General features: G+C 44.4%; 1 protein-coding gene across 1 annotated transcript; it reads right to left on the minus strand.

The window, feature by feature from the left end:
* Positions 1-13855: 13855 nt before the first annotated feature.
* LOC114686146 (olfactory receptor 1I1) lies at positions 13856-21670 on the minus strand. Its single transcript, XM_028860801.1, has 2 exons — positions 21492-21670; positions 13856-14832 (listed from the first exon to the last, which is right to left on the minus strand). The coding sequence occupies exon 2, from the start codon at positions 14817-14819 to the stop codon at positions 13881-13883; it is 939 nt and encodes a 312-aa protein (XP_028716634.1). The 5' UTR covers positions 14820-14832; positions 21492-21670; the 3' UTR covers positions 13856-13880.
* Positions 21671-24365: the final 2695 nt, after the last annotated feature.

Consider the following 24365-nt stretch of genomic DNA (forward strand, 5'->3'; position numbering starts at 1 on the left):
ATAGTGTCCCATAAGTTTGGGTATTTTGTACTTTCATTTTCATTGAATTCTAGGAAATCTTTAATTTCTTTCTTTATTTCTTCCTTGACCCATTGATGTTTCAGGTGGGTATTATTCAGTTTCCATGAGTTTGTGAGTTTTCTATAATTTTTGTTGTTGTTGAGGTCTAAATTTAAGGCATGGTAGTCTGATAAGATACAGGAGGTTATTCCAAATGTTTGTATCTGTTGAGATTTGTTTTGTGGCCAAGCATGTGGTCAATTTTTGAGAAGGTTCTATGGGATGCTGAGAAGAAGGTATATTCTTTTGTGTTAGGATGGAATGTTCTATAGGTATCTATTAAGTCCATTTGAGTAATAACATCTGTTAGGTCCTTTATTTCTTTGTTAAGTTTCAATCTGGTAGATCTGTCTTTTGGTGAGAGTGGTGTGTTGAAATCTCCCACTACTAATGTGTGGGGTTTGATGTGCATTTTAAGCTTTAGTAGTGTTTCTTTTATGAATGTCGGTGCTTTTGTATTTGGGGCATAATGTTTAAAATCGAGACTTCATGTTGGTGGATTTTTCCTGTGATAAATATGTAATGTCCATCCTGATCTCTTTTGATTGATTTTAGTTTGAAGTCTATTTTATTAGATAATTAGGATAGCTACACCAGCTTGTTTCTTAGGTCCATTTGCTTGGAAAGCCTTTTCCCAGCCCTTTACTCAGAGATAGTGTCTGTCTTTGAAGTTAAGATGTGTTTCTTGTATGCAGCAGATGGATGGGTCCTATTTTCTTGTCAATTCTGTTAGCTTGTGTCTTTTTATAGGTAAGTTGAGACCATTGATATTGATGAATATTAATGACCAATGATTGTTAATTCCTGTTATTTTTTTGTGGTTGTGTTGTGTTGTCCTTCTTTGGTGTATGTTGGTGTGGGATTATTTATTGCCTGAGTTTTCATGGATGTGTTTAGCTTCTTTGGGTTGGATTTTTCCCTTCTAGTGCTTTCTGTGTGGCTGGGTTTGTGGACAGGTATTGATTAAATCTGGTTTTATCCTGGAATATTTTGTTTACTCCGCCTATGGTGATTGAGAGTTTTGCTGGGTATAATAGTCTGGGTTGGCATCCCTGGTCTCTTAGTGTCTGCATGAGATTTGTCCATGATCTTCTAGCTTTCATAGTCTCTATTGAGTAGTCTGGTGTTATTCTGATGGGTTTGCCTTTATATGTTACTTGGTCTTTTTCCTTTGCAGCTCTTAATATTTTTTCTTTGTTCTGTGTGTTTAGTGTTTTGATTATTATGTGGCAAGGGGATTTTTTTTTTTTTTTTTTTTTGGATCCAGCCTATTTGGTGTTCTGTAAGCTTCTTGTATCTTCATAGGTATTTCTTTCTTTAGGTTAGGAAAGTTTTCTTCTATGATTTTGTTGAATATATTTTCTGTGCCTTTGAGTTGGTATTCTTCTCCTTCTTCTATCCCTATTATTCTTAGGTTTGGTCTTTTCATGGTGTCCCAAATTTCCTGGACGTTTTGTGTTACGACTTTTTTGTCTTTAGTGTTTTCTTTGACTGACGAATCTATTTTCTCTATCGTGTCTTCAGTGTCAGAGATTCTCTGTTCCATCTCTTGCAGTTGGTTGGTTATGCTTGTTTCTGTAGTTCCTGTTCGTTTAGTCAGGGTTTCTATTTCCAGCATTCCCTCAGCTTGTGTTTTCTTTATTGTCTCAAATTCATTTTTCAGATCTTGGAATGTTTCTTTCATCTGTCTAATTGCTTTTTCTTGGCTTTCTTTGATTTCTTCCAATTTTTTGTTCTTTTTTTCTTCCATTTCTTTGAGGGAATTTTTTATTTCCTCTTTAATGGAGTTTTTTATTTCCTCTTTAAGGGAATTTTTTATTTCCTCTTTGAGGGAATTTTTTATTTCTTCTTTAAGGGCCTCTATCATCTTCTTAAAGTCATTTTTAGGATTGATTTCTTCTGTTTCTTCTGTCTTGGTGTGTTCTGGTCTTGCAGGTGTAGAATCACTAGGTTCTGATATTGCCATATAGGTCTTTATGTTGTTGCCTGTATTTTTGCACTGGCATCTACTCATCTCTTCCTCTGCTTGGTGCAGGTGGTGTCTGTGTCTGAGAGTGCCTCTCTTGTTCTAATTTTTAGTCTTGTTTCACTAGGAGTTCTTGGTTAAATTGGTGCTCTTGGGCTGTTTCTTCAGGAGCAGCTGATCTCAGTCGGTAAAGTATATAATTATGATTCTGGTGATCTGGTTCGATCGCTGGGTGGCACCTTCTGTGTTCTCAGGTCACGTTTTGCTCATTCGTCAACTCCTCAGCTGATCTTGTTTCCTCAGACTTCAAACTGTAGGGATCTGAACCCTCTCCCGGATGGATTTCAGCTGAGCAGGGTAGTCTCACCAACACCTCCAAGTTGTTAGGTTTTGCAGCATCAGCAGCTGGGCCCTGGGTTGGCCTCAGATGGAGTGTTCAGATTTGTTCTGATTCCATCCCACGGAGATAGCTTCTTCCCCGGGTGTTGGGATCAAAGGCATCCCTGTTCCAAGCCCCTGACCAAGAGCTTGTTTTCACTAACTCTTCAGCCGGCAATAGCTCAGCCTCTGGTCTTTATTGCAACTGTGTTTCGGCCACCACCCACTCAGCCTGCCTGCCTCTGTCGTGCCTGTCTGCTTCTGGGGGCGGCTGCTGCCGGGCCTACCTGCCTCTGCCTGTTGTTGCTGCCGGGCCTACCTGCCTCTGCCTCATGATGTCCTTTCTTAAGCAACATTCCTTTTTTCCCCCTAATAGCTACAATATGATACAGTATGCAACAGCTCACTTGAAAGTGCTGGAATCAGAGGGTAAAGAACGCCATAAGCCATCCCACTTACATTTCCTACTATACAATGCCCTTTTGGCGCTTGATAGATCAAGCAGTTTGCTTCTTCTAGTTTCCTGTTCCTGAGATGTTAGCTCTACCATGTGCCCTCTGGTCCTGATCTTGAGGATGGAGCACCTGACTGCCCCTTGACGTCAGCAGAAATCCACAGAAGGCACCTAGGTATGGAACAGACTTTACAGAAGGTGAAGGGAGTTGGAGGAGGCGGCTACATCTCAAATTGCACCAGTTTAAGCGTGACTATTATCTCAGTGCATCTACTGCTGCTGAAACACAGTAACAGGGACTAATAAAGAAAATAAGTGTAGTTTAGCTCACAGTATTTTGAGGCTGAAAGCTTAAGTTTGAGGGACCTTATCTGTTCAGCCTATGGTTAAGGCTCCCTTGGTTAGGTCACCGCCTGCAGGTGGTTTCTGTGTGTGTGTGTGTGTGTGTGTGTGTGTGTGTGTGTGTGTGAGAGAGAGAGAGAGAGAGAGAGAGAGAGAGAGAGAGAGAGAGATCAAATAGGAAGCCAGAGACTGAAGAATCCAGCCTCCTTCTGTAATGACTCACTCTCTTGTGAACTAATTTACTCTAGGAGACCAGCATTACTTCCAAGAGTGGTGTCCTTAATAACTTAATTCCGTTCCAATAGGCCATGCCTCTTAAAAGTCTTAAAAGTATTCCAATCCAGCCACACTGGGGACCAAGCCTTATAGCAGGTGGAACAAATGATGGATACAACCAGTCCATATCCAAACCACACCAACTACAGACATCTTTGTTCCAGTGCAGCCTATGTGGCATCCTAGGCTTGCTACCACACTGCTTTGCTGTCACACTGCTTCATTCATTCAGTTAGTCAGTAACACACACACACACACACACACACACACACACACACACACACACACACCCCGTGTAGCCCAAGCTGGCGTTGAACTCCGAGACTGACCTGCCTGTTTCCCGAGTACTGGGATTAAGGAGTGAAGACCATGCCTAGCATTCTACACTTACATTTTGAGTGGGAGGCTGGTGTACTAAGCATAGGGGTACAGACTTGGGCCTCATAGGATAATACACAGGATCTGCTCTCACTGTCAAATTGACATTGAAGATCTGTACAAACAGATGTACGTGTTAGCTTTCTGTCACTGTGGCAAACTGAAGGAATTCTAGCAAGTCCAAGTGTGGCAAACATGGCTGTGGCAGGCCTTGTCCTTCTCCCCCATTCCTTCTGCCTTGCTAAAAACCATTAGACTGCATTCCTGAAGCTAGCCACCAAGGTCTGTTCCCTTATTTGGCCACTTCCTCCTCCTGAGTGTTAGCATTCAGACCTACTTCTTGGAATCCTGGCCAATGAGCAGATAATACCCTGGCCCGCCCAGTGTCCTGATGTCATCCTATGTTCCCTTTAAGAAGGGACTCCTCCTGCTTCACGTACTCTCTCTTTCCCTCTTACCACCAGGTAGCATGCAGCTCTGCCCCCCACTCTTTCCCTCTTCTCCCCCCCCCACCAAATAAAACTCTCCACTGACTACTGACTGCATGGTGTCTCTGTCTCTCACCCACTGTGGGGCACCTTGGCTCCACCCGCCAAGGCCTCTCTCTTGCCGTATCACAACACTGAGGCTGACCACCAAGGTGTCCAGCTATCAAAGTATTGAAGTCCAGCAATCAAAAGCTCCCTTTGGCTCACCTAATTAACATGCCCAATTAAAATTAAACACCTCATCCTTTTTTCTGTAGTTACACTTTTTAATTTAGCTTTTCAATTTTTCTGACATTAAAATGTGCCATTTAAAAATTTTACTTGTGTCAGGCATGGTCCCAGCACCAAGGTGGAGGCAGAAGGGTCACCACAAACTTGAGGCCAGCCTGGTCACGTAGCAAGTTTCAGGAGAGCAAGATCATCGGCAGACATGCTATTCTCTCAGTCCATCAGGTGCTCCCTCTCTTCTTCTTGCTGACAGTGCTCCCATGTCGGCAGCAGTAAGTCTGCTGCCTTAATTTTAAATGCCCTTTTTTGTCCTGTCCCAGTTAAGTTGTTTGTGTGAAAAATGTGCAGTTGGGTTCCAGAGGGTGCTGGGGATCAGTTCCCCTGTGGTTTTTCCTCCGGATACAGAGTAACCATTCCTTGACTCCTGCTGTTAGAGGGGTATATAAGCCCATGTTGGTACGAATAAAGAGAGCTGCTGCTTCCCTGACGAACTGAAATTGGGTGTCTAGAGTGCTGTTTAACCTCGGCGTCCCTCGACAGATTTCGTGCTCCAGCTGCTCGCAGCACTCCCAGACCCCTGTCTTTCAGCTCCCAGACAGCTAACGAATGATACACATCTAAATACCTGATTTTAACACGGGGTTTCCATTTTACCTTTATAAACCACCATTTTCCTATGTGCCTGCCACGTCTCTCCCCTCTCCATCCAGAGGCCCCCTCTCTTTTGTTCCCTTTCTCCCTGTCCTCTGTCTCCTGTCTATGTTCCTTCTCCCTGTCCTCTGTCTCCTGTCTTTGTCCCTTATCCCTGCCCTCTGTCCCTCTGCGGCAAACCAGTCTCCTTTGTGCTGAGAACTTGTTTTTGGGGTCCCGAGCTGATTCTGTTCTCTTGCACAAACATGGAGCAGAATGGCTTATGGAGAGGGCAAGATTGTTCTGACTCACAGTGCACTTTGCTGGGCCCTTTGCTTTTGGGCCTGTCACAGTGGAAAGCGAAGGTATAGTGAAGCTGTTTGTTTCATGGCTGGGCTGTGAAAAGAAGCAGAAGGAAGAAGGACCTGGGGTCCTACAGGGCGCACCTTCAAGGGCACACCCCCAGTGACACAATGCCCCTCGCCAGGCCTTTCCTCTGAAAAGTCTCCACCACCTCCCAAAAGCTCCGTGGACTAGTATGTGACTTCTCTTGTTGGGTGTAAAAGAATGTCTGCTTACACCAGACAGGACGCTGACACCAGGTAAAAGAAACAACCTTGCCAGAATTCAGCTTGGAGGGCCGGTGAACTGATTGGGACTGACTGGGGCTTCTCACGGGTGTGCAGATTGCTCAGAGGCAAAGCCCCGCCAGGCATGTGTGATGATTTCGGAAAGCTGCAACCCTGGAGCTCTTTGCACAGTCTGGAGGTTAGAGAGTCTCCTCCCTGGCAGTCCTGACTGTCTATGTGGCCTTGGGGAGGAAGTGGGCATTGTGAATCTTGTAAGTTTCAGGGATCTCTTGAGTTAGAGAGCTCTGTCTAGGATGCTTCACTTAGGAGGATATTGCTGCATAACAATTAGGGAGCAACCTTCTAAGCCAGGGGCCATTGATGACACTGTATCCAAACCAAAGCAATACAAATCCACTGCAATGATCACGGTAAGGGCACAGTGACCCAATCAGGCTGAGGTAAGAGGGAGTGGGATCTATGTTGAGATCTTAAATTCAGGAGAGTATCGACTCTGGGAGGTAGTGGGAGGTGGAAACAGTGTAGGTAGACGTCCCCTTTGTTCCTGCCTGCTCTACGGATGTCTCTAGTCTGGGTTGTTTTTCACCTTTGACCCTCCTTGATTCCTGCTTCTCAGTCATGTTTCTTATGTAGCTGTTTCCTCTGAACAGAAACATTTATAAGGCCCAGGAAGTAAACACGGGACTCCGGAAGCTTGAGAAAGTTACAAGCTTTAGGAAACCACCCTAGGTTATATAACAGAAACACTTGCTGTAGGTAGAGGGTTTCTGATTGGCCTTGGCAGTTTCCTGCAGCCTGTGGAGGGGGCTCCAGGGATGCAAGTTTTAGGAGTTGTCACCAAGACAGAGGGGGCTTTTGAGTGATGCCCGTGAGTCCCCCATGCTTCTGGGAGTAATGCTAGTGACCTTATTGGTTCACTAAGCTAGACTTAGGTGCAATTGCTTCTTTGGTCCGTTGTTAGTGTCCTACCTAGGGTGAGTAGATGTTTGTGTCTCTGAGAGAAGGCATACATCTACCTCATGGCTGGCAAATGATGGCCTGCCAGATTGTGACTGCTAACGCTATATTCATGGCTAATATTACATTTAAAATGATAAAGATTACTGTGCTTGAGAGGACTACAGGGCAAAGCTGGACCTCCAAAGGGTTGTTTTTGTAGTTGATCTTATATAACTCTAACAAAACTGTTTATGCCAGAGGGGGATTCACAACTCCAGTTACTGGGGTTCAAGTGCCCTCTTTTGGCTTTTGCAGGTACTGCATGCGTGTGGTACATTTGCATATAGGCAAAACATTCATGCAAATAAAAGTAACAGAAAAAGTAGAGCCTAAATGCAAAGTGTCCATCAGGAAAGCATCATCAGGGCCGCTTGTCAGGAAGAAAACTCGGCCACCAACACGGATCACGAGATGCTAACTAACTTCAACATCCCTTGAGGGATTCAGATGATCCTTGAAGTTTGAGCACCCCTGGGCCTGCAGAGGGGGTCCTGTAGAAAACCGGGAAACAGATATTTTGTGGGCGGGGTTAGTGGGTGGGCTACGTGGTTGGTTGACTAATTCCCTCCACCCCACCCCCATCCCCAAGACGGGACCAGCCGTGTAGCACAGGCTGACTTCAAACTCCAGACCCTCCTGCCTTGCCGAGAATCCGGGCACATCTTGTGGTCAAAATGTCCGGCACAGAGGCCAGATGAAAATGTTGCGGGTAAACGTCCGGGCCAAAAAATCTAGCAGAAAAATTCAGGCAAAAAATACGGAAACAAAAGCCAAAGCAAAGTCTTGGCAAAAAGTTTGGCACAAAGCGGCGTGGAAAATCCTGGTTCAAATGCTGGGTGAAAAGGCTGTGTGAAAAATGTCAGAACAAAAATCCAGGGAAAAAAATACAGGCCACAGATACCGGCATAGAAGCTGGGAGCCAAGACTATGCAAGACAGGAGAGTCTGGAGTTGGAGGTCAGCTTGTGCTACATGGCTGGGTCCTATCTATAAACAAACAAACAAACAAACAAACAAACCAGCCAGGTGGTGGCGGCACTCCCCTTTATTCCCAGCACTTGGGAGACAGGGGCAGGTGGATCTTTGTGAGTTTAAGGCCAGCCTGATCTATAGAGTGAGTTTCCAAACAGCCAGGGCCACACAGAGAAACCCTGTCTCAAAAAAAAAAAAAAAAAACCAATAAGTAAGTAAATAAATAAACCAACTAACCCATCCACCACCACCCCTGCCCACAAAATACCTGCTTCCCCACTTTCTACAGGACCCTCAGCAGACCCAGTGGTACCCAAATTTTAGGATTATTTGAATCCCCCGAGGGATGTTGAAGTTAGGATCTAGTGGTCTGGGTTGGAGGCCGGGCTTTTCTTCCTGACAAGCAGCCCTGAAGACGCTTTGCATTCAGGCTTTGTTACTTTTTTTTTTTCTTTCAGCATTGAGGGATTAAGTTCAGGGATCTGTGCATGCTAGGGAGTGTTTGGGAAAGAATAATCTCAGTGTCAAACCAAGGAAAACACGAAGAGAGTGAAAGTGACTGGGCAGGGTGATTTCCTTCTGCAAAAAGAGTTCACTGGAACCCAGACTGGGGTGGCAGACACAGTGGCCAAAATGGCTCTGTCTTTTATCACTGGCAGGATGGTGACTGCCCCATTCTGCTGGTGAGAGCTGAACTCTTCAAGACAATGAGGTTGGCTGAGTGGTAAAAGGAGGAGGGGAAGGGTTAAGAAATACGGGCCCTTGTTGGGTACGCTATCTTTAAAAGGAAAAAAAAAAAAGAACGTTCTCACAGGGGAGTGCTTCATTTCTGAACTGTACCCAAATTCTCTACTTTTTTGTAGAATTGGTAGACTGTTCTGTGAGGCATTTTCTAGGGAGAAACAGCATCAGCGCTCTCTCTCTCTCTCTCTCTCTCTCTCTCTCTCTCTCTCTCTCTCTCTCTCACACACACACACACACACACACACACACCAACTCACCAAAGATAGAGAACAACACACCAAAGTATGACTGCACCAGTGCCTAGCCAATGCATTTATTAACAGGAATATGGGTGAGAGGTCACTTCCATGAGCAAAGGCAGCTGCATCACTGAAAAGCCCACCCATTTAAGAAAGCCATTAATCCCAGCACTCGGGAGGCAGAGGTAGGTGGATCTCTGTGAGTTCGAGGCTAGCCTGGTCTACAGAGTGAGATCCAGGACAGGCACCAAAACTACACAGAGAAACCCTGTCTCAAAACCCAAAACCAAACCAAACCAAAACAACAACAACAAAAAAAGCAAGCAAGCAAGCCACAACCCCAGGGTTTTCTGCATGACTTGCAGGCAGCTGGAGAGCTTCAGAGCCTTCCTGGAGGGTGCCTGTGGTCCTGGGCTCCTCCCCCAGCAGGTGTTTAAGCATCCCTAACCTGGTGGAGCAACCCTGGGGGATTTTCCTCCTCGACTTCTCCCCTAGCAGTTGTTTAGGTGTCCATGACCAGATGGAGCAGCCCAGGTCTATCTTTTTAACTTCAACCTTTCAGATCTGTGAGGTTTGTTTACTTCCCGAGTCTCAGGAGACTCTTCTTGGAGGCAATGTTTCAGTTTCAAAGCTGTGAGGAGGAAGACTGCTGACTCAAATCATCACGTAGAAATTAATTCAAGCCAGCTTTTCTACTGTGTCCACAAGCTGTCTCCCCCTGAGGTGGGGTTGGAGAGGTCAGCACTGGTCATGATGAAGATGAGGTTCACGGGTAGAGAGTTTCCAAATGGGGGATTTGGTGGGTAAAATAGTCAGGGTTACAGGAGCAGAACATAAGCATAACAAATTAGTGCTAATGACCTGAAACAAAGACGTGGCTGCATCATGGGCATAACGAGGTAGTTATAGCAACAGGTTGTTATAGGTGGTCATATAACAATTTGAAACAATGGTAGAGTTGCAGGATGATCATAAACATTTTTCTGAAACAAAAACATGATTGCCACCATAACTAGTGTGGTTGTGCATTCCTTTAATCCTAGAGGCAGTGGATCTCAGTGAGTTTGAGGCCATCCAGTCTACAAAGCAAGTTCTAGGACAGCCAGAGCTGTTACACAGAGAAACCCTGTCTTGAAATAAATTAATTAATTAAGGGCTACAAAGATGGCTCAGTGGTTAAGAGCACTGACTGTTCTTCTAGAGGACCCATGTTCAGTTCCCAGCACCCACATTACAGCTCAAAACTTTAACTCCCAACACCTTCACACAGACAAATGTGCACATAAAATAAATATAAATAAATAAATAAATAAAATATTTTAAAAAAAGACATGATTGCCATTATTAGGAAAGGCAGCACAGAACCATTTGTAGTTACAGGTAGGGTGCTCCCCAATCCTTGAGAAACAGAGGTTTAATCATAAACAGGAATGAACCTAGTTTGTCTTCATTGTAAGAAAGAACTAAGTTGGGCCCTATTGATGTTGGGTTCAGGTTTTCTATTGTTAGTAAGATCTTGAAAATGACTCCTTTATCTACGCCATTGAGATACCAGCAGAGTCCCCATGTTTTAAGTCTATGATGGAGGAGTGCTGGTTCTTCAGGTCATCTAGGGTTATTTCAGAATTTGTGTATAAGATTTCTGAGACAGCTCAGTTCTGGGCTGGAAAGCTGAAGGAAGGCATAAAGGATGTGTAAGCAAATGGGTGTGGTGGTGTTTGGATAGAACTCTATGGGCTTAAGAATTAGAATTTTATATAACAGGATCAGAAATATTCTTGTTTTGGTTTTTTTCCTCACGTTTAAAACAAAACATCAGAACTCAGGGTGCTGGAACACTCCTGTGACAACAGTACCAAAGAGGTGGAAGCAGGAGGATTTCAAATTTGAGACCAGCCTAGCCTATGTAGTGAGGCACTGTCTCTAAAAACCAAAAATGGGGGGGGGGGCTGGAGAGACGGCTCAGTGGTTAAGAGTGCTTGTTGCCCTTGTAGAAAACCCTGGTTCCATGCTCATCATCTGTTCATCACATGATGACTCACAACTCCGGGTCTTGGTCTTCAAGTGCCCTCTCTTGGCTTCTACAGGTTCTGCATGCATGTGGTGCATTTATATATAGGTAAAACATTTATAAAAATAAAAGTTAAAAAAAAAAAAAAAAGCCTATGCACGCTTTTAATCTCAGTACCCAAGAGGCAGAGGCAGGCAGATCTCTGTGAGTTCAAGTTCAGCCTGGCCTAAATAGCAAGTTCCAAGCCAACCAGTGATGCATAAGTGAGACCCTGTCTATTGCTAGAGTTTTCCTGCCTTGCCCACAGTCAGGACAAATCTCTGTGACCTGCCAGTCCCACAGCCGCTCAGACCCAACCAAGTAAACACAGAGACTTATATTGTTTACAAACTGTATGGCCATGGCAGGCTTCTTGCTAACTGTTCTTATATCTTAAATTAACCCATTTCTATAAATAAGCCACATGGCTCGTGGCTTACCGGCATCTTCACATGCGGCTTGTCCTGGCGGCGGCTGGCAGTGACTCCTCCTGCCTTTCTGTCCTTTCTTTTCTCCTCTCTGTTAGTCCTGCCTATACTTCCTGCCTAGCCACTGGCCAATCAGTATTTTATTTATTGACCAATCAGAGCAATGCATTTGCCATACAGAACATCCCACAGCACCTGTCTCAAAAAGAAAATAAACCAGTAGACAAACAAACAAACAAACAAATATTGAAAATTGTCTTCATGAGAGAGGAATAAAAGTTAAAACAAGCAAACAAACAAACAAAATTATCTTTATGAAAGGTCAAATATAGCCAGGTGGTGGTGGTGCATGCCTTTAATCCCAGCACTTTGGAGGCAGAGACAGGTGAGTTTGAGGCCAGCCTGATCTACAGAGTGAGTTCCAAAGCTACGTAGAGAAACCCTGTCTCAAAAAAACAAAACAAAACAAAAAAGAAGTCAAATATAAGGCCAAAACTAAAATAAAACAAAAAACTGAAACAAACAAAACAAAAAGAACACCAGGGAGACTAAGGAGACAGCTCGGCCACTAAGGTTCTGATGGCTTCAGAAGGAGGACCTAATTTTGGATCCACAGTAGCCCTGTGAAAGCTGAGCATGATGATGAGTCTGTAACCCTTGCACCGGGGCAGCAGGAAGGGGAGAGAGACTCTTGGAGCTCCCTGGCCAGCCAGTGTGGCCAACTGATAAGTTCCAGCTCAAGGGAGAGGCCCTGTCACAAGCAATAAAGAGAGAGGAAGAGAGGACGACATTCAATTTTGACCTCTCACCTTCATATGCTTGGGTATGCTCATGGACACACACACAAAATCATGTATACAATACAAAACCAGAGTGGGGTGTGACGGTGCATGCCTGTAGCCCCAGCACCCAGGAAGCAGAGGAAGGAGGATCAGGAATTGGAAGCCACTTTGTGTCAAGAATATGCACACGTGGCTGGTATGTGAAATTAAGTTAATTATAAAATAAAAATATTAAATAAAAAAGAATATGCACAAGGGCTTGGAGAGATGCCTCAAAGTTTATGAGTGCTTGCTGCGTTCAGTTCTACACATACTTATATCACACCTACACGTACTTACATCCCTGTCACCATACACATAATTAAAAAATAAATCTTTGTTGTTGTTGTTTGAGACAGGGGCTCACTATGTAGCCCTGTCCTGGAACTCACTCTGTAGACCAGGCTGGCCTGGAAATCAAAGAGATCTGCCTGCTTCTGCCTCCTGAGTGCTGGGATTAAAGGTCTGCACCATCACTGTTTGGTCAAAAAAAAAAAAAAAAAAAAGTAAATCTTAAAAAACAAAACAAAGCCCCAAACAACAGACATAAAAAACAAACTAAACACAGAGAACCATAAAAGCCACCCCCAGTTTACCGGCTGCACCAAACCAGACTGTAGACTGGATTTGCCTTTGGGGCCACAGCCTGCAGACCCTGCTCTATAACACATCTAGAGCAATCCCGTGTCCTTGTCAAGACTAAGGGTCCAGGGGTTGATCTCAGTTACCATAGCAGCAGGGAGTTGATCTCAGTTACCATAGCAGCAGCTTCCCCTTTCAAGTCCCAGGTTCCCCTTTCAAGTCCCAGGTTCCCCAGCAGCAAGGGGCCACATTACTTATCTTGTAGGGATGTTGTTTAAAAACTTGCCTGGCATGGTGGTGCACACCTTCAATCTTAGTGCCTGGTAGTCAGAGGCAGGTAGATTTTTACGAGTTCAAGGCTGGCCTAGTCTGCATAGTGAGGGCAAGGCTGGTCAGGGCTACATAGATAGACCCTGTCTCAAAAAAACAATAAACACAATGGCTGGCCAATAAAATGAGTTTAGTGTTTAGGTAATTGTGAGTTCTAGCTTTCAGCATCATGGTTTTTTTTTTTTTTTTTTTTTTTTTTTTTTTTTTTGTTGCTTTTTTATGCTGATACCCAGCAAGCCCACTGGTGAAATTATTTATTTATTTACTCTTCTCTCACACAATACGTCCTAACCACAATTTCCCCTCCCCTCATCCTTCCCACTTCCCACCCCCACCTCCCCTCTCCCCCAGATCCACTCTGCCATTTCCCTTCAGAAAAGAACAGGCCTTCCAGGGATATCAACCAAATATGGCTTAACAAGATACAATAAGACTGGTTACAAACCCTCATATCAGGTCTGGGGGAGGCAACCCAGTTGGAGGAAAAGGCTTCCAAGAGCAGGTTAAAGAAATTTTAATCTTTCATGTATTTTTCTTGAACATATTTAGACATGACCTTTGCAAGTCACCAACTCTTCCCAAGTGAACCGCAAAGGTTGTCTAGTGCTGCCACGTGAAAAAATCATAAACTTCCCCATCCAGGTGTTGCACGCCTGTCACCCCAACACTCGGGAGGCTGAGACAGCGAACTTGGGGCCTCTGTAAGAGCACCACACCGAGTGCTTTTAATCACCGAGCCGTCTCTACAGACCCCATTGGTTTCTTTATGACACACTTTATGACCACATTGTACTGTAAGGTTTTATTAAGTGGCTCTGTTCCATGCTAGACTTTGCACAACTTGAGACCAGGATTGGGGTTTGTCTGTGTCCCAAGCACCCACCAGTGGTCCCGGCACACCGTGGGGACCCGGTCACTGTTCTGCCCTATGACTGCGATGAGATTGCTTTGCTGCCGAGCTTCCTCAGAGCTGTCTTCATATCCTTGTTCCGTAGGCTGTAGATAAAGGGGTTCAGTGTGGGGATGACCACCCCACACATCAATGCAGCTGTCTTGTCTTTCTGGGAGGAGGTGGGGGATGCTGGCTGTAAGTACACGGCAAAGATGGTCCCATAGAACAGTGACACCACAGTGAGGTGTGAGCCACAAGTAGAGAAGGCTTTCCACTTGCCCTGAGCCGAAGGGATCCGGAAGACCGCCCTGAAAATGCAGATGTAGGAGACTAGGATGCAGGACAGTGGGCTGAGGCCCATGATGATGCCGAAAGCGAAGATCACTAACTCATTGGTGTGTGTGTCTGAGCAGGAGAGTTTCAGGAGGGGCATGAGATCACAGAAGAAGTGAGGGATTTCTGACCCCGCACAGAATGTCAGTTGGGCCATGAGGCAGGTGTGTACCAGGGATTGGAGATTAGTGATCACCCATGGCCCACCCACCAATAGCCCACAGATATGGGGGCTCATGAGCACTGAGTAACGTAGTGGGTAGGCAATGGCCACCAGCCGGTCAATGGCCATCACTGCCAGGAGGAAGCTGTCCATAGTCCCAAAGAGGTGGAAGGCGTACATTTGAGCAAGGCAGCCTGTGAAAGGGATGGCTGTGTTCTGGGTGTGGATGTTCACTAGCATCTTGGGGACAGTGGTGGAGGAGAAAAATATGTCAACCAGGGACAGGTTGCAGAGGAAGAAATACATGGGTGTGTGCAGGCGAGAGTCTGAGACGATTGCCAGGATGATGAGCAGGTTCCCAAAGACAGTGACCAGATACATGGACAGGAAGAGTCCAAAGAGGATGGGCTGCAGGTCAGGATTCTCTGAGAGTCCCAGGAGATGGAATTCCAAGACTGTTTGGTTTCTTGGTTCCATGGAGAGCTTGTGTCTACTGGAACAGAGGAGAATGGAAGCAACATAGAGCTGGAGTCAGGGCTCTAGTCCTGTGGAAACCTCAGAGATTCCTCCTTTGGGGAAATTTCTTTAAGCTGTCTCCAGCGGGTTTTATATTCTCCAAGCTGTCTAAGTCTGAGGAAATTAGGTCTCAAATCCCTAACTTAGGTACATGATCAACTTGGATGTTGCCCAAGGTGGGTAAACTTTGCCTATGGATCAGTTCTGGAAAGTTCCACAAATACACATATGGTAAAAGCTCAGATGACCAGCCTGTGGGAGGTGGTAACGTGGTTTCCAGGGCTGGAGAGATGGCTTAGCAGTTGAGAGGACTCGCTGTTCTTGTAGAGGACCTGAGTTTGATTCCTAGCACTCACACTGAGTGGCCATCTGACCATTGAACAGGTATCCACCATTTTCTCTCACTGTGAACCTTCCCTTCTTGATTACCTCAGGTGGCTGAAAGCTGACTGACATACATCAAATCTCAACTCAAAACATCTACAGTAAAAGGAACCTGGCATCTCCTTTTCTCTCTTTCCCCAGGCTGCTCACTCTCTCTCTCCCTCCTCCCCTTTTACCTTTCTACCCACAAGAAATAATTTGAAGCTGGGCGGTGGTGGCGCACGCCTTTAATCTCAGCACTCAGGAGGCAGAGCCAGGCAGATCTCTGTGAGTTCAAGGCCAGCCTGGTCTACAGAAAAAAAAAAAAAAAAGAAATAATTTGAAGGGTGGAGAAATGTCTATTAGAAGTACTACTCAGGTGGGCATGGTAGCACATGCCTTGAATCCCAGCACTTGGGAGGCAGAGGCAGAGGCAGATGGAACTCTGAGTTCAAGCCTAGCCTGGTTTACAGAGCCAGTTCCAGGAAAGCCAGAGCTACACAGAGAAACCATCTTGAAAGACAAAAATAAACACAAGTGAAAAGTACTGTTTTGGTTTGAATAGGAATGCCCCCCACCCTCAAGGTTCATAGATTTGAACACTTGGTCATTAGGGAGTGGTGCTGCTTGACAGGGATTAGGAAGTGTGGTCCTGTTGGAGTAGGTGTGGCCTTGTTGGAGTGGGTGTGGTCCTGTTGGAGTAGGTGTGGCCTTGTTGGAGTTGGTGTGGTCCTGTTGGAGTAGGTGTGGCCTTGGAGTGGGTGTGGCCTTGTTGGAGTTGGTGTGGTCCTGTTGGAGTAGGTGTGGCCTTGTTGGAGTGGGTGTGGTCCTGTTGGAGTAGGTGTGGCCTTGTTGGAGTGGGTGTGGCCTTGTTGGAGTGGGTGTGGTCCTGTTGGAGTAGGTGTGGCCTTGTTGGAGTGGGTGTGGCCTTGTTGGCGTAGGTGTGGCCCTGTTGGAGGAAGTGTGTCACTTGGGATGGACTCTGGTGTTTCAAATGCTCAATCCAGGCCCAGTATCTCTCTCATCCTCTTGGCTGTTGATCCAAATATAGAACTCTAAGCTCCTTCTCCAGCACCATGTCTGCCTGCACACTGCCATGCTTCCTGCCACGCTGACTGTCTTAGTTAGGGTTTCTATTGCTGTGAAGAGACACCATCACCAGGGCAACTCCTATAAAGAAAACATTGAATTGAGTGGCTTACAATTCAGAGGTTCAGTCCATTAACATCATGGTGGGACATGGTGGCATGCAGGTAGACATGATGCTGGAAAAGGAGATGAGTATTCTATATCTTTGATCTGCAGTCAACAGGAAATGAACTGAGACCCTGGTAGTATTTTGAGCATAGAAGACCTCAAAGCCTGCCCCCACAGTGATAGAGTTCCTCCAACAAAGCCACACCTCCTAATAATGCCACTCCCAACAAACTTAGTGGGGGGCAATTACATTCAGACTACACACTGATAATGGACTAAACCTAGGAACTGTAAGCCAGATCCAATTAAATGCTTTTCTTTATAAGAGTTGCCGTGGTCATGGTGTCTCTTCACAGCAGTAGAATACTAACTAAGACAAGTTTTAGCTACTCTTGCTGAGAATGTAAGTTTAGTTTCTAGCCACCGACACTGGGAAGCTCACAACTGTCAGCAATGTCTAGCTCCAGAGTATCTTGCTCTCCTTTTTGGGCCTCTGCACTCATGTGTTCAAACACACAATTGCACACACATATGTAAAAACATGAAATAAAATCTTTCAAAAGGAACCATCTGTGTATCAACTTTGTGTTAAGAGTAGGTACATGAGGGGTTGGAGAGATGGCTGCTTTTCCAGGGGACCCAGGTTTAATTCTCAGCACCCACATGCAGCTCACAACTGTCTGTAATTCTAGTTCCAGAGGTTCCAACACCCTCACACAGGTATACACACAGGCCAAACACCAATGCACATAAAATAAAAATAAATAAATGAATTTAAAGGCCAGGTAAATGAGTAAAGAGTTTATGATATAGGGCTAGAGGTGTAGTTCAGTAGTACAGGGTGCATGAAGCCCTGGGCTTTATCTCCAGCATCATAAATAAAAAATGTATATAAAAACTGTGTGTATGCAGGTACACAGTGGAATACTATTCAACTGCAAAAGAAGGAATCTTGTCACTCACCACAATATAGATGAACCCAGAAAAGGTTATGTTAAATGAAAGAAAAGAAATGCCACATAATCTTAGTTACATATGACACTGGAAGAGGTTGAGTTAATAAAAGCAGCAGTTGAATGGTAGTTAACAGAGTTTGGCCAAGGTGTGGCTTGGAGGTGGTCAAAAGATTTAAATTCTCAGTTAGAGAGGCGTAAGTGGAAGAGATCTATTATATAACGTGGTGTAGCTAATGGCAAAAATCACATTCTTTTTTTTTTTTCTCTGAGACAGGGTTTCTCTGTGTAGCTTTGGAGCCTGTCCTGGAACTCACTTGGTAGTCCAGGCTGGCCTCGGGCTCACAGAGATCCGCCTGCCTCTGCCTCCCGAGTGCTGGGATCAAAGGCGTGTGCCACCACCGCCCGGCAAAAATCACATTCTTGAAAGTTGCTGGTCCTGGAAAGATGGCTAAGAGCATTTGCTACTCTTGCGGAGGGACCAGAGTTCAGTTCCCAGAAACCATGTGAGGTGGCTTACAACTTCCAACTCCAGGGGATTTGATGTTCTTTTCTGGCCTCTGCTGGCACCTTTACTCACATGTCCACACACACACTTACAAATAAAAGTAAATTTTAAAAGGGAAATTGCTTAGAAAGTCCTGGCACTGTGCATTTGTCCCCTCGTTTAATTTAGTTACTCTAAATATATGTAGACTTTAAAGTATCATGTACATAATTTTTGTCAGTTAAAAATGGTTTTAAAAAGATTGTGTTCAGGGCCGGAGGCATAGCTCAGTGGTGGATCCCTTGCCTACCCTGTACCTGATCCCCAGTTTGATACTCATCACTGTAAAAAAAGAATTTCTACAGTAACAACTGCAACCATCAAAGTCAGGTTTCGGATGACTTAAAATGACACAATTCAGTTGATGATAGCAGAACCAGGCAGGCGAGAACAGGAGACAGTTTAGCTTGAGTTCTCCACCTGCTTTTGGGTTATGTACCCCACCAACAATGCACCCAACAGCCAAATTCCTTTCTCTGCATGTTTTATGCACACATAGCCCTCTCCAGACTGCACCCAGCAACCTCAGACTCTCCTCCAGTCCCACCCACACCAGAGTACATGCCCTCCCATCTTTGAACAAGGCTGCAAGTTTCCCTGCCGCAGCTCACAGTCACGATTAGACAATTTCATTCAAGTATATTATTCCCAGCATTTTTTGATTTGAAGAATAGAGGGCCAGTCCAGACTGAACTGGTTTTGGGTACATGCACAGTAAAGCAAAACTATATCCTCTAGCAACGCTTCAAGAGACTCTTCTATTTCCCATGTTATGCCCAGGCATAATTGGGTGCATATGTGATTAAAATGATGCAGTATGGGAAGGGACATGTGTAATAGAGAAATGATGATATAACTTGATCTATGAGAACTGCCCAAACTACTCCCCTTAGTAAGCAGACTCCTCTTGAAACCCATAAAAGGGAGCCCCAAACAGTAACGGGGGCTCTTAGTACTCTTGCTAATGTGGCTCGCTGTCAGTCTTTGCTCTGAATAGTTTTCTTGATTTTTCTACAAAAAATCAAGTGTGAGCCCTTGCTTTCAATTCTTGGGATTAGAGACCAAGAACTTGGAAACATCTGGCCCGGACCCAGACCACTGCCTTAGCTTAGTCGGCAGAGTGCTTGAAGAACCTGGAACATCTGGCCCGGACCCAGACCACCGCCTTCGCTTAGTCCGGTATTTGATCCTGAGCCTGGCAGAAACTGGTCATGCTGGTGCACACCTGTAATCACCGAACTCAGGAGGCAGATGCAGGAGGATGAGAAGCTCAAAGCCACGCTTGACCACACGCGAGTTCCAGGCCAGCCTCGGGTACAGACCGTCTCAAAACAAGACAAACGAACGAACAACAAGCAATTTCTTGAGGCCACACACGCCCACAAAGTCTGACTGTTACGTGCCTCCATCTCTCACTGGACCTATTTTCCCTTCGTTCCCCTTGATAAACATTTGCATAGAATGTGTTAGGGGCCAGGTTCCCTGTACTTCTCCTCTAGTAAGTAGATGAATCTGGTAGTGGTATACATCGGTAATTCCGGAACGCCTCAGGTTGGTGCAGGGGGATCCCTGGGCTACAAAAAGAGACCCTGCCTCAAAACAAGACCCCATTAGTATCATTTCAATGTTATTTCCCCTAACCTCAATATCATCTCTTTCCAGTGAGTTAGGGCTTTTGCTCTATTCTCTGCTACTCAGTTAGGTGTGCACCTTTATTCTCATTTATGCCTTTTAGCATTCTCAAAATTTGTTTACCGTTGCATTTAATTACAAATTTTATTTTTATTTATTTTTGAAAAATTATTGCCTTATTTATTTATTTATTTATTTATTTAGTGTGTGTGTGTGTGTGTGTGTGTGTGTCTGTCTGTCTGTCTGTCTGTCTGTCTCTATGTCTATGTCTAGGGGTTGAACCTAGAGTCTTGCACAAGCTGGGCAAGCACTCTACTGTTGAGTTCCACTACCAGCTCATCTTTTACTTTTTCTTTTGAGACATGATCTCACTAACTTGTCCAGGCTGGTCATGAACTCACTCTATAGCCCAGGCTGGTGCTAAATACAAAATTCTCCTAACTCAACCTCCTGAGTAGTTGGGATTGCAGGCCTGCATCCCCAGGCCTGAGTCTAAATTTAGGTCTATTTTCACCATGTGGGGCTCCACAGATTCTCTCTGTGGGGATCTTTCCACAAATTCAATGCAAGGGCATTCAATTGTAAATATATCTCCTTGCCTTCCAAAGAACATTATTCTCCAGAAAGATTGTTGAAGTGGGATTAGAATGTAAATGATAGAACACAGGATGGGTGGAGATGTGCATAAAATTGAGGAGCCTAGAAAAAGGCTGTATGGGCAGGGATGGCTCCGTGGGTAAAGGTGCTTGGTCCCAAGTCTGATGACCCGAGTTCAATCCCAGAAACCCACATTGTTGAGGGAGGAACTGACTACCACAGGTTGTCCTCTACCTACCTACCTACACACACACACACACACACACACACACACACACACACACACACACACACGTAAATAAGTATGTCAATGAAAGGAACCATTGTGACTGGAAAAAAGAGGCTCTAGGGGAGCAGAGGTGGTAACATCAAAGAGGATGGGAGAGGGAGGGGAAACTGGGGTAGAAGGGTGCTGTGGAAAGAGGGAGGGAAGTGAGGGAGAGCGGGAAGACAGCAAACCAAAATGAAATATGTGTGAAAATCCCTCATGGCAACCTATTCCTCTGTAAGTTAATTTGCGAAATTAGAATAAAAAAAGAATGAAAGAAAAGAGAGTGTTTGGTTAGTGACATGGTTCCGTCACACCTGCTGCCCCCCGAGAAGCTGAAGTCATCCTGGGCTACACAGCCTCAACAAGGAGAAAGAAAGGAAAACTAGTGTCCTCCCAACCCAAACGAACAGAACACGGAGGAGGAGGAGGAGGAGAGGGAGGAGGAGGAAAATAAAGAGATATGATGGTGACACCCCCCTCCCAAGGAGTTGTGAGAGCAGTGGAGAGGTTAAGGCAGCTGCCATGAAGAGCAGCAGGCTCCTTGAAGTGGAAGAGTTCAGAAAGGTCATCAGTATACTTTCCCTGCTCACCAAGCCCAAGACAGGTCCAGCCTGTCTTGTTACTTTGCAAGACAGGTTGGGATTTGAGTTTGAGGTTTTTGCAGTGCAAGGTCAGATCTTCTGGGCTGCTGGGTGAAACCAGGATTCTCCATCACAAACACATTTGCAGCTGTCTTCAGTGGGTGGCTTGTGTTGCCTTATGGTGGTAGTTTTTGGACCATCACCATTGGGGGCTTTTAAAAGCACACAAAGTGCTGGCCTGAGGACACATTGGGAGAACTACCCCACTGGGGACCCTGTTCTGTGACTCTCCCATTTGCACAAGTGTCCCCCAACTGCAGACCCTAAATAATGTTCCACATATGTCCTAACATAGAGTTTGACTCCCACCTTTTCATCTGTCCAGTCTACATTTGGCCACCCACTTCATTCTCCATTCAGGGAGGAGCTAAATTCCTTCTTCAGCCTCTTCCATCTTAGTATTCTCTTTCCCTCCCTCCCTCACTCACTCACCAGAATGGCATCACCAAAGAAGGGTTCTCAGCAACCTTCCTTTTCCATCATCCACCAGAACAAACAGAGGTCAGTGCTCAGTCCCCAGGAAGGGCACAGGAAGTTGTTCACTGTGACAGCTGGGATGAATCTGCTATCCTTGGGAAGAACTTAGATGTCCCCCCAAGCCTGGGGCAGATGAGTAGAAAGCCAAGGGCCCTGGTAGATATTTATAGTTGGGGGCTCTTGGGAACTCCATCCCCAACCTCCTTGTTAAGAAAGAGAATGCTAATTATTTTGTTCTTATTCTTGTCCCACATGACCTGTTCTCTGAGGGAAGCAGGTAATTTGGGATCATGGGATATGTGTTGTTCAAATCTTAGATGATCTTTTAATAAAAATTGCAGAGCCAGATATCAGGGTGAAAGCTGAAAGATCAGAGAAGCAGAATAGCCAGCCACTAGTTCTTACCTCTATGAAATCCTCAGCCTAAAGAGGGTGAGTTCCTGTTTCCTCACGCCTTATATACCTTTCTATGCCCTGCCATATTATTTCCTGGGATTAAAGTTGTGTGTGCTTCTCAAGCAAAGGCATGAGATCTCAAGTGCTGGGATTAAAGGTGTGTGCCACTACTGCCTGGCCTCTGTGACTAATCTAGTGGCTGGCTCTGTCTTCTGATCCTCAGGCAAGTTTATTAGGTTATACAATATATCACCACATTTCCCTTTTTTGTCTAAAATAATAAAAGATTATAACTAATATAAGAAAAACTATATACAATAAGTATAAGTATGTACAATATATACAGTCAAGAATTACATTAACAATTAAGTGTCCAGTCCATAAACATTTGATAGATTCAGAGAAAATACTCCATTATTTATCCTATTTTGGTGAGTCCAAAATGTTGTACCTAATTAACTTTCTTTCTTTCTTTCTTTTTTTTTCCAAGACAGGGTTTCTCTGTGTAGCTTTGCGCCTTTCCTGGAACTCACTTGGTAGCCCAGGCTGGCCTTGAACTCACAGAGATCCGCCTGCCTCTGCTTCACAAGTGCTGGGATTAAAGGCATGCCCCACCACCACCCGGCTCCTAATTAACTTTCTATCCTAACTTGTATTACCAACCAAAAACTATCTTTTGATGTCTTTCAAACTTATACACTTTATACATCTTCAGTGAGTTTCTTTTCTGAGTTTATTAACAAGGAAAACTATAACTATTTAATCTTCAACTCCCTCAGAGACCCAAGAAGGAAATAATATTATCTAAGTAAGCAGGAAGTGCTAACAAGTAACTTCCAAAAAATGTGAGAAATGACAGAACAGCTGGCTACCTGGACAGTCAGCCAAGATTTCTCTGCAACATTGAAGCATCCATCTTTGGCCTATAGGTCTAGCATATATGATAGACTTATCTGTGAAGCAGGATTTTTTTTGTTTTGTTTTTTGAGACAGGGTTTCTATGCATAGCTTTGGTTCCATCTTGCTCTGTAGACCAGGCTGGCCTCAAGCTCACATAGATCTGCCTGGCTCTGCCTCCTGAGTGCTGAGATTAAAGGCGTGTGTCACTGCCACCTGGCAAAGTGGGATTTTCTAAAGGGCCTTCCTACCTTGTCTTGGCAAGGTATGGCAGTCCTTTCTTTTGTGTCCTGCTTGTCCATTTTGGACAGCATATTGTCAGCAGTCAAAGCAATGGCATTTTCTTGCCCAGTGGCTAAATTGCCACAAAGAAAATAAACCCCATAAGGAATTTCTTCAATGCCCATCATCTTTTCTGAAGTAGATTGGTGCTACCAGCAGTAGACATGTCTCATTGCCATAAAAAAGAATCTATGTTATTAAAACATCTTAAATGGCATATTCTGTAGATCTCTTAAGGGTTTGAAGATTATCTGTTTATCTAGAATATATTTCTGTTTAACCTTGAAAAATTACCTAATATGACTACAAGTTCAATTGTAGTGCGTGACTAAATACTTACTTGCATTTCATTTTATCCTAATTAGCTGGTAATAATAACTCTCAAGGACTAGCAATTTGCATTACATTGTTAAATGAACTGTATAGGTGCAATCCTTAAACAAGATTAGAAATATATGTATTTTCAACAAAATCAATCTCAAATTTGTATCAATATATCCTGACATTAATCCAAATACCTATGAACACCTGATTTTAACAAGCCAAAATAATACAATGGAAAAAAGAAAGCATCATCAATAAATGGTGCTGACATAACTGGATGTCAACATGTAGAGGAATGCAAATATATCCATACTTGTCACTATGCACAAAACTCAAGTCCAAGTGGATCAAAGACCTCAACATAAATCCAGTTACACTGAACCTGATAGAATTGCTAGTGGGAAGTAGACTTGAATGCATTGGCATGGGAGACCACTTCCTAAATATAACATCAGTAGCACAGACACTGAGGGCAATAATTAATAAATGGGACCTCCTAAAGCTGAGAGCTTCTATGAGGCAAAGGACATGGTTATATAAGACAAAATTGCAGCTGACAGAATGGGGAAAGAGTTTTACCAACTCCACATCTGACAGAGGGCTGATCTCTAAAATATATAAAGAATTCAAGAAACTAGACCTCAAAATACCAAATATTCCAATTTAAAAATGGGGTACAGATCTAAACAGAGATTTCTCAACAGAAGATTCTCAAGTGGCTGAAAGACATTTAAGGAATTGTTCAACATGCTTAGCCATTAGGGAAATCAAAAACAAAACAACTCTGAGATACCATTTTACACCTGTCAGAATGGCTAAGATTAAAACCACTGATGACAGCTTATGTTGGAGAGGATGTGATATAAGGGGAACACTTCTCTACTGCTGGTGGGAGTGTAAACTTGTATAGCCACTTTGGAAACCAGTATG

This window comes from Peromyscus leucopus, chromosome 22 (assembly GCF_004664715.2).
Source record: "Peromyscus leucopus breed LL Stock chromosome 22, UCI_PerLeu_2.1, whole genome shotgun sequence".
NCBI classification, from domain to species: domain Eukaryota; kingdom Metazoa; phylum Chordata; class Mammalia; order Rodentia; family Cricetidae; genus Peromyscus; species Peromyscus leucopus.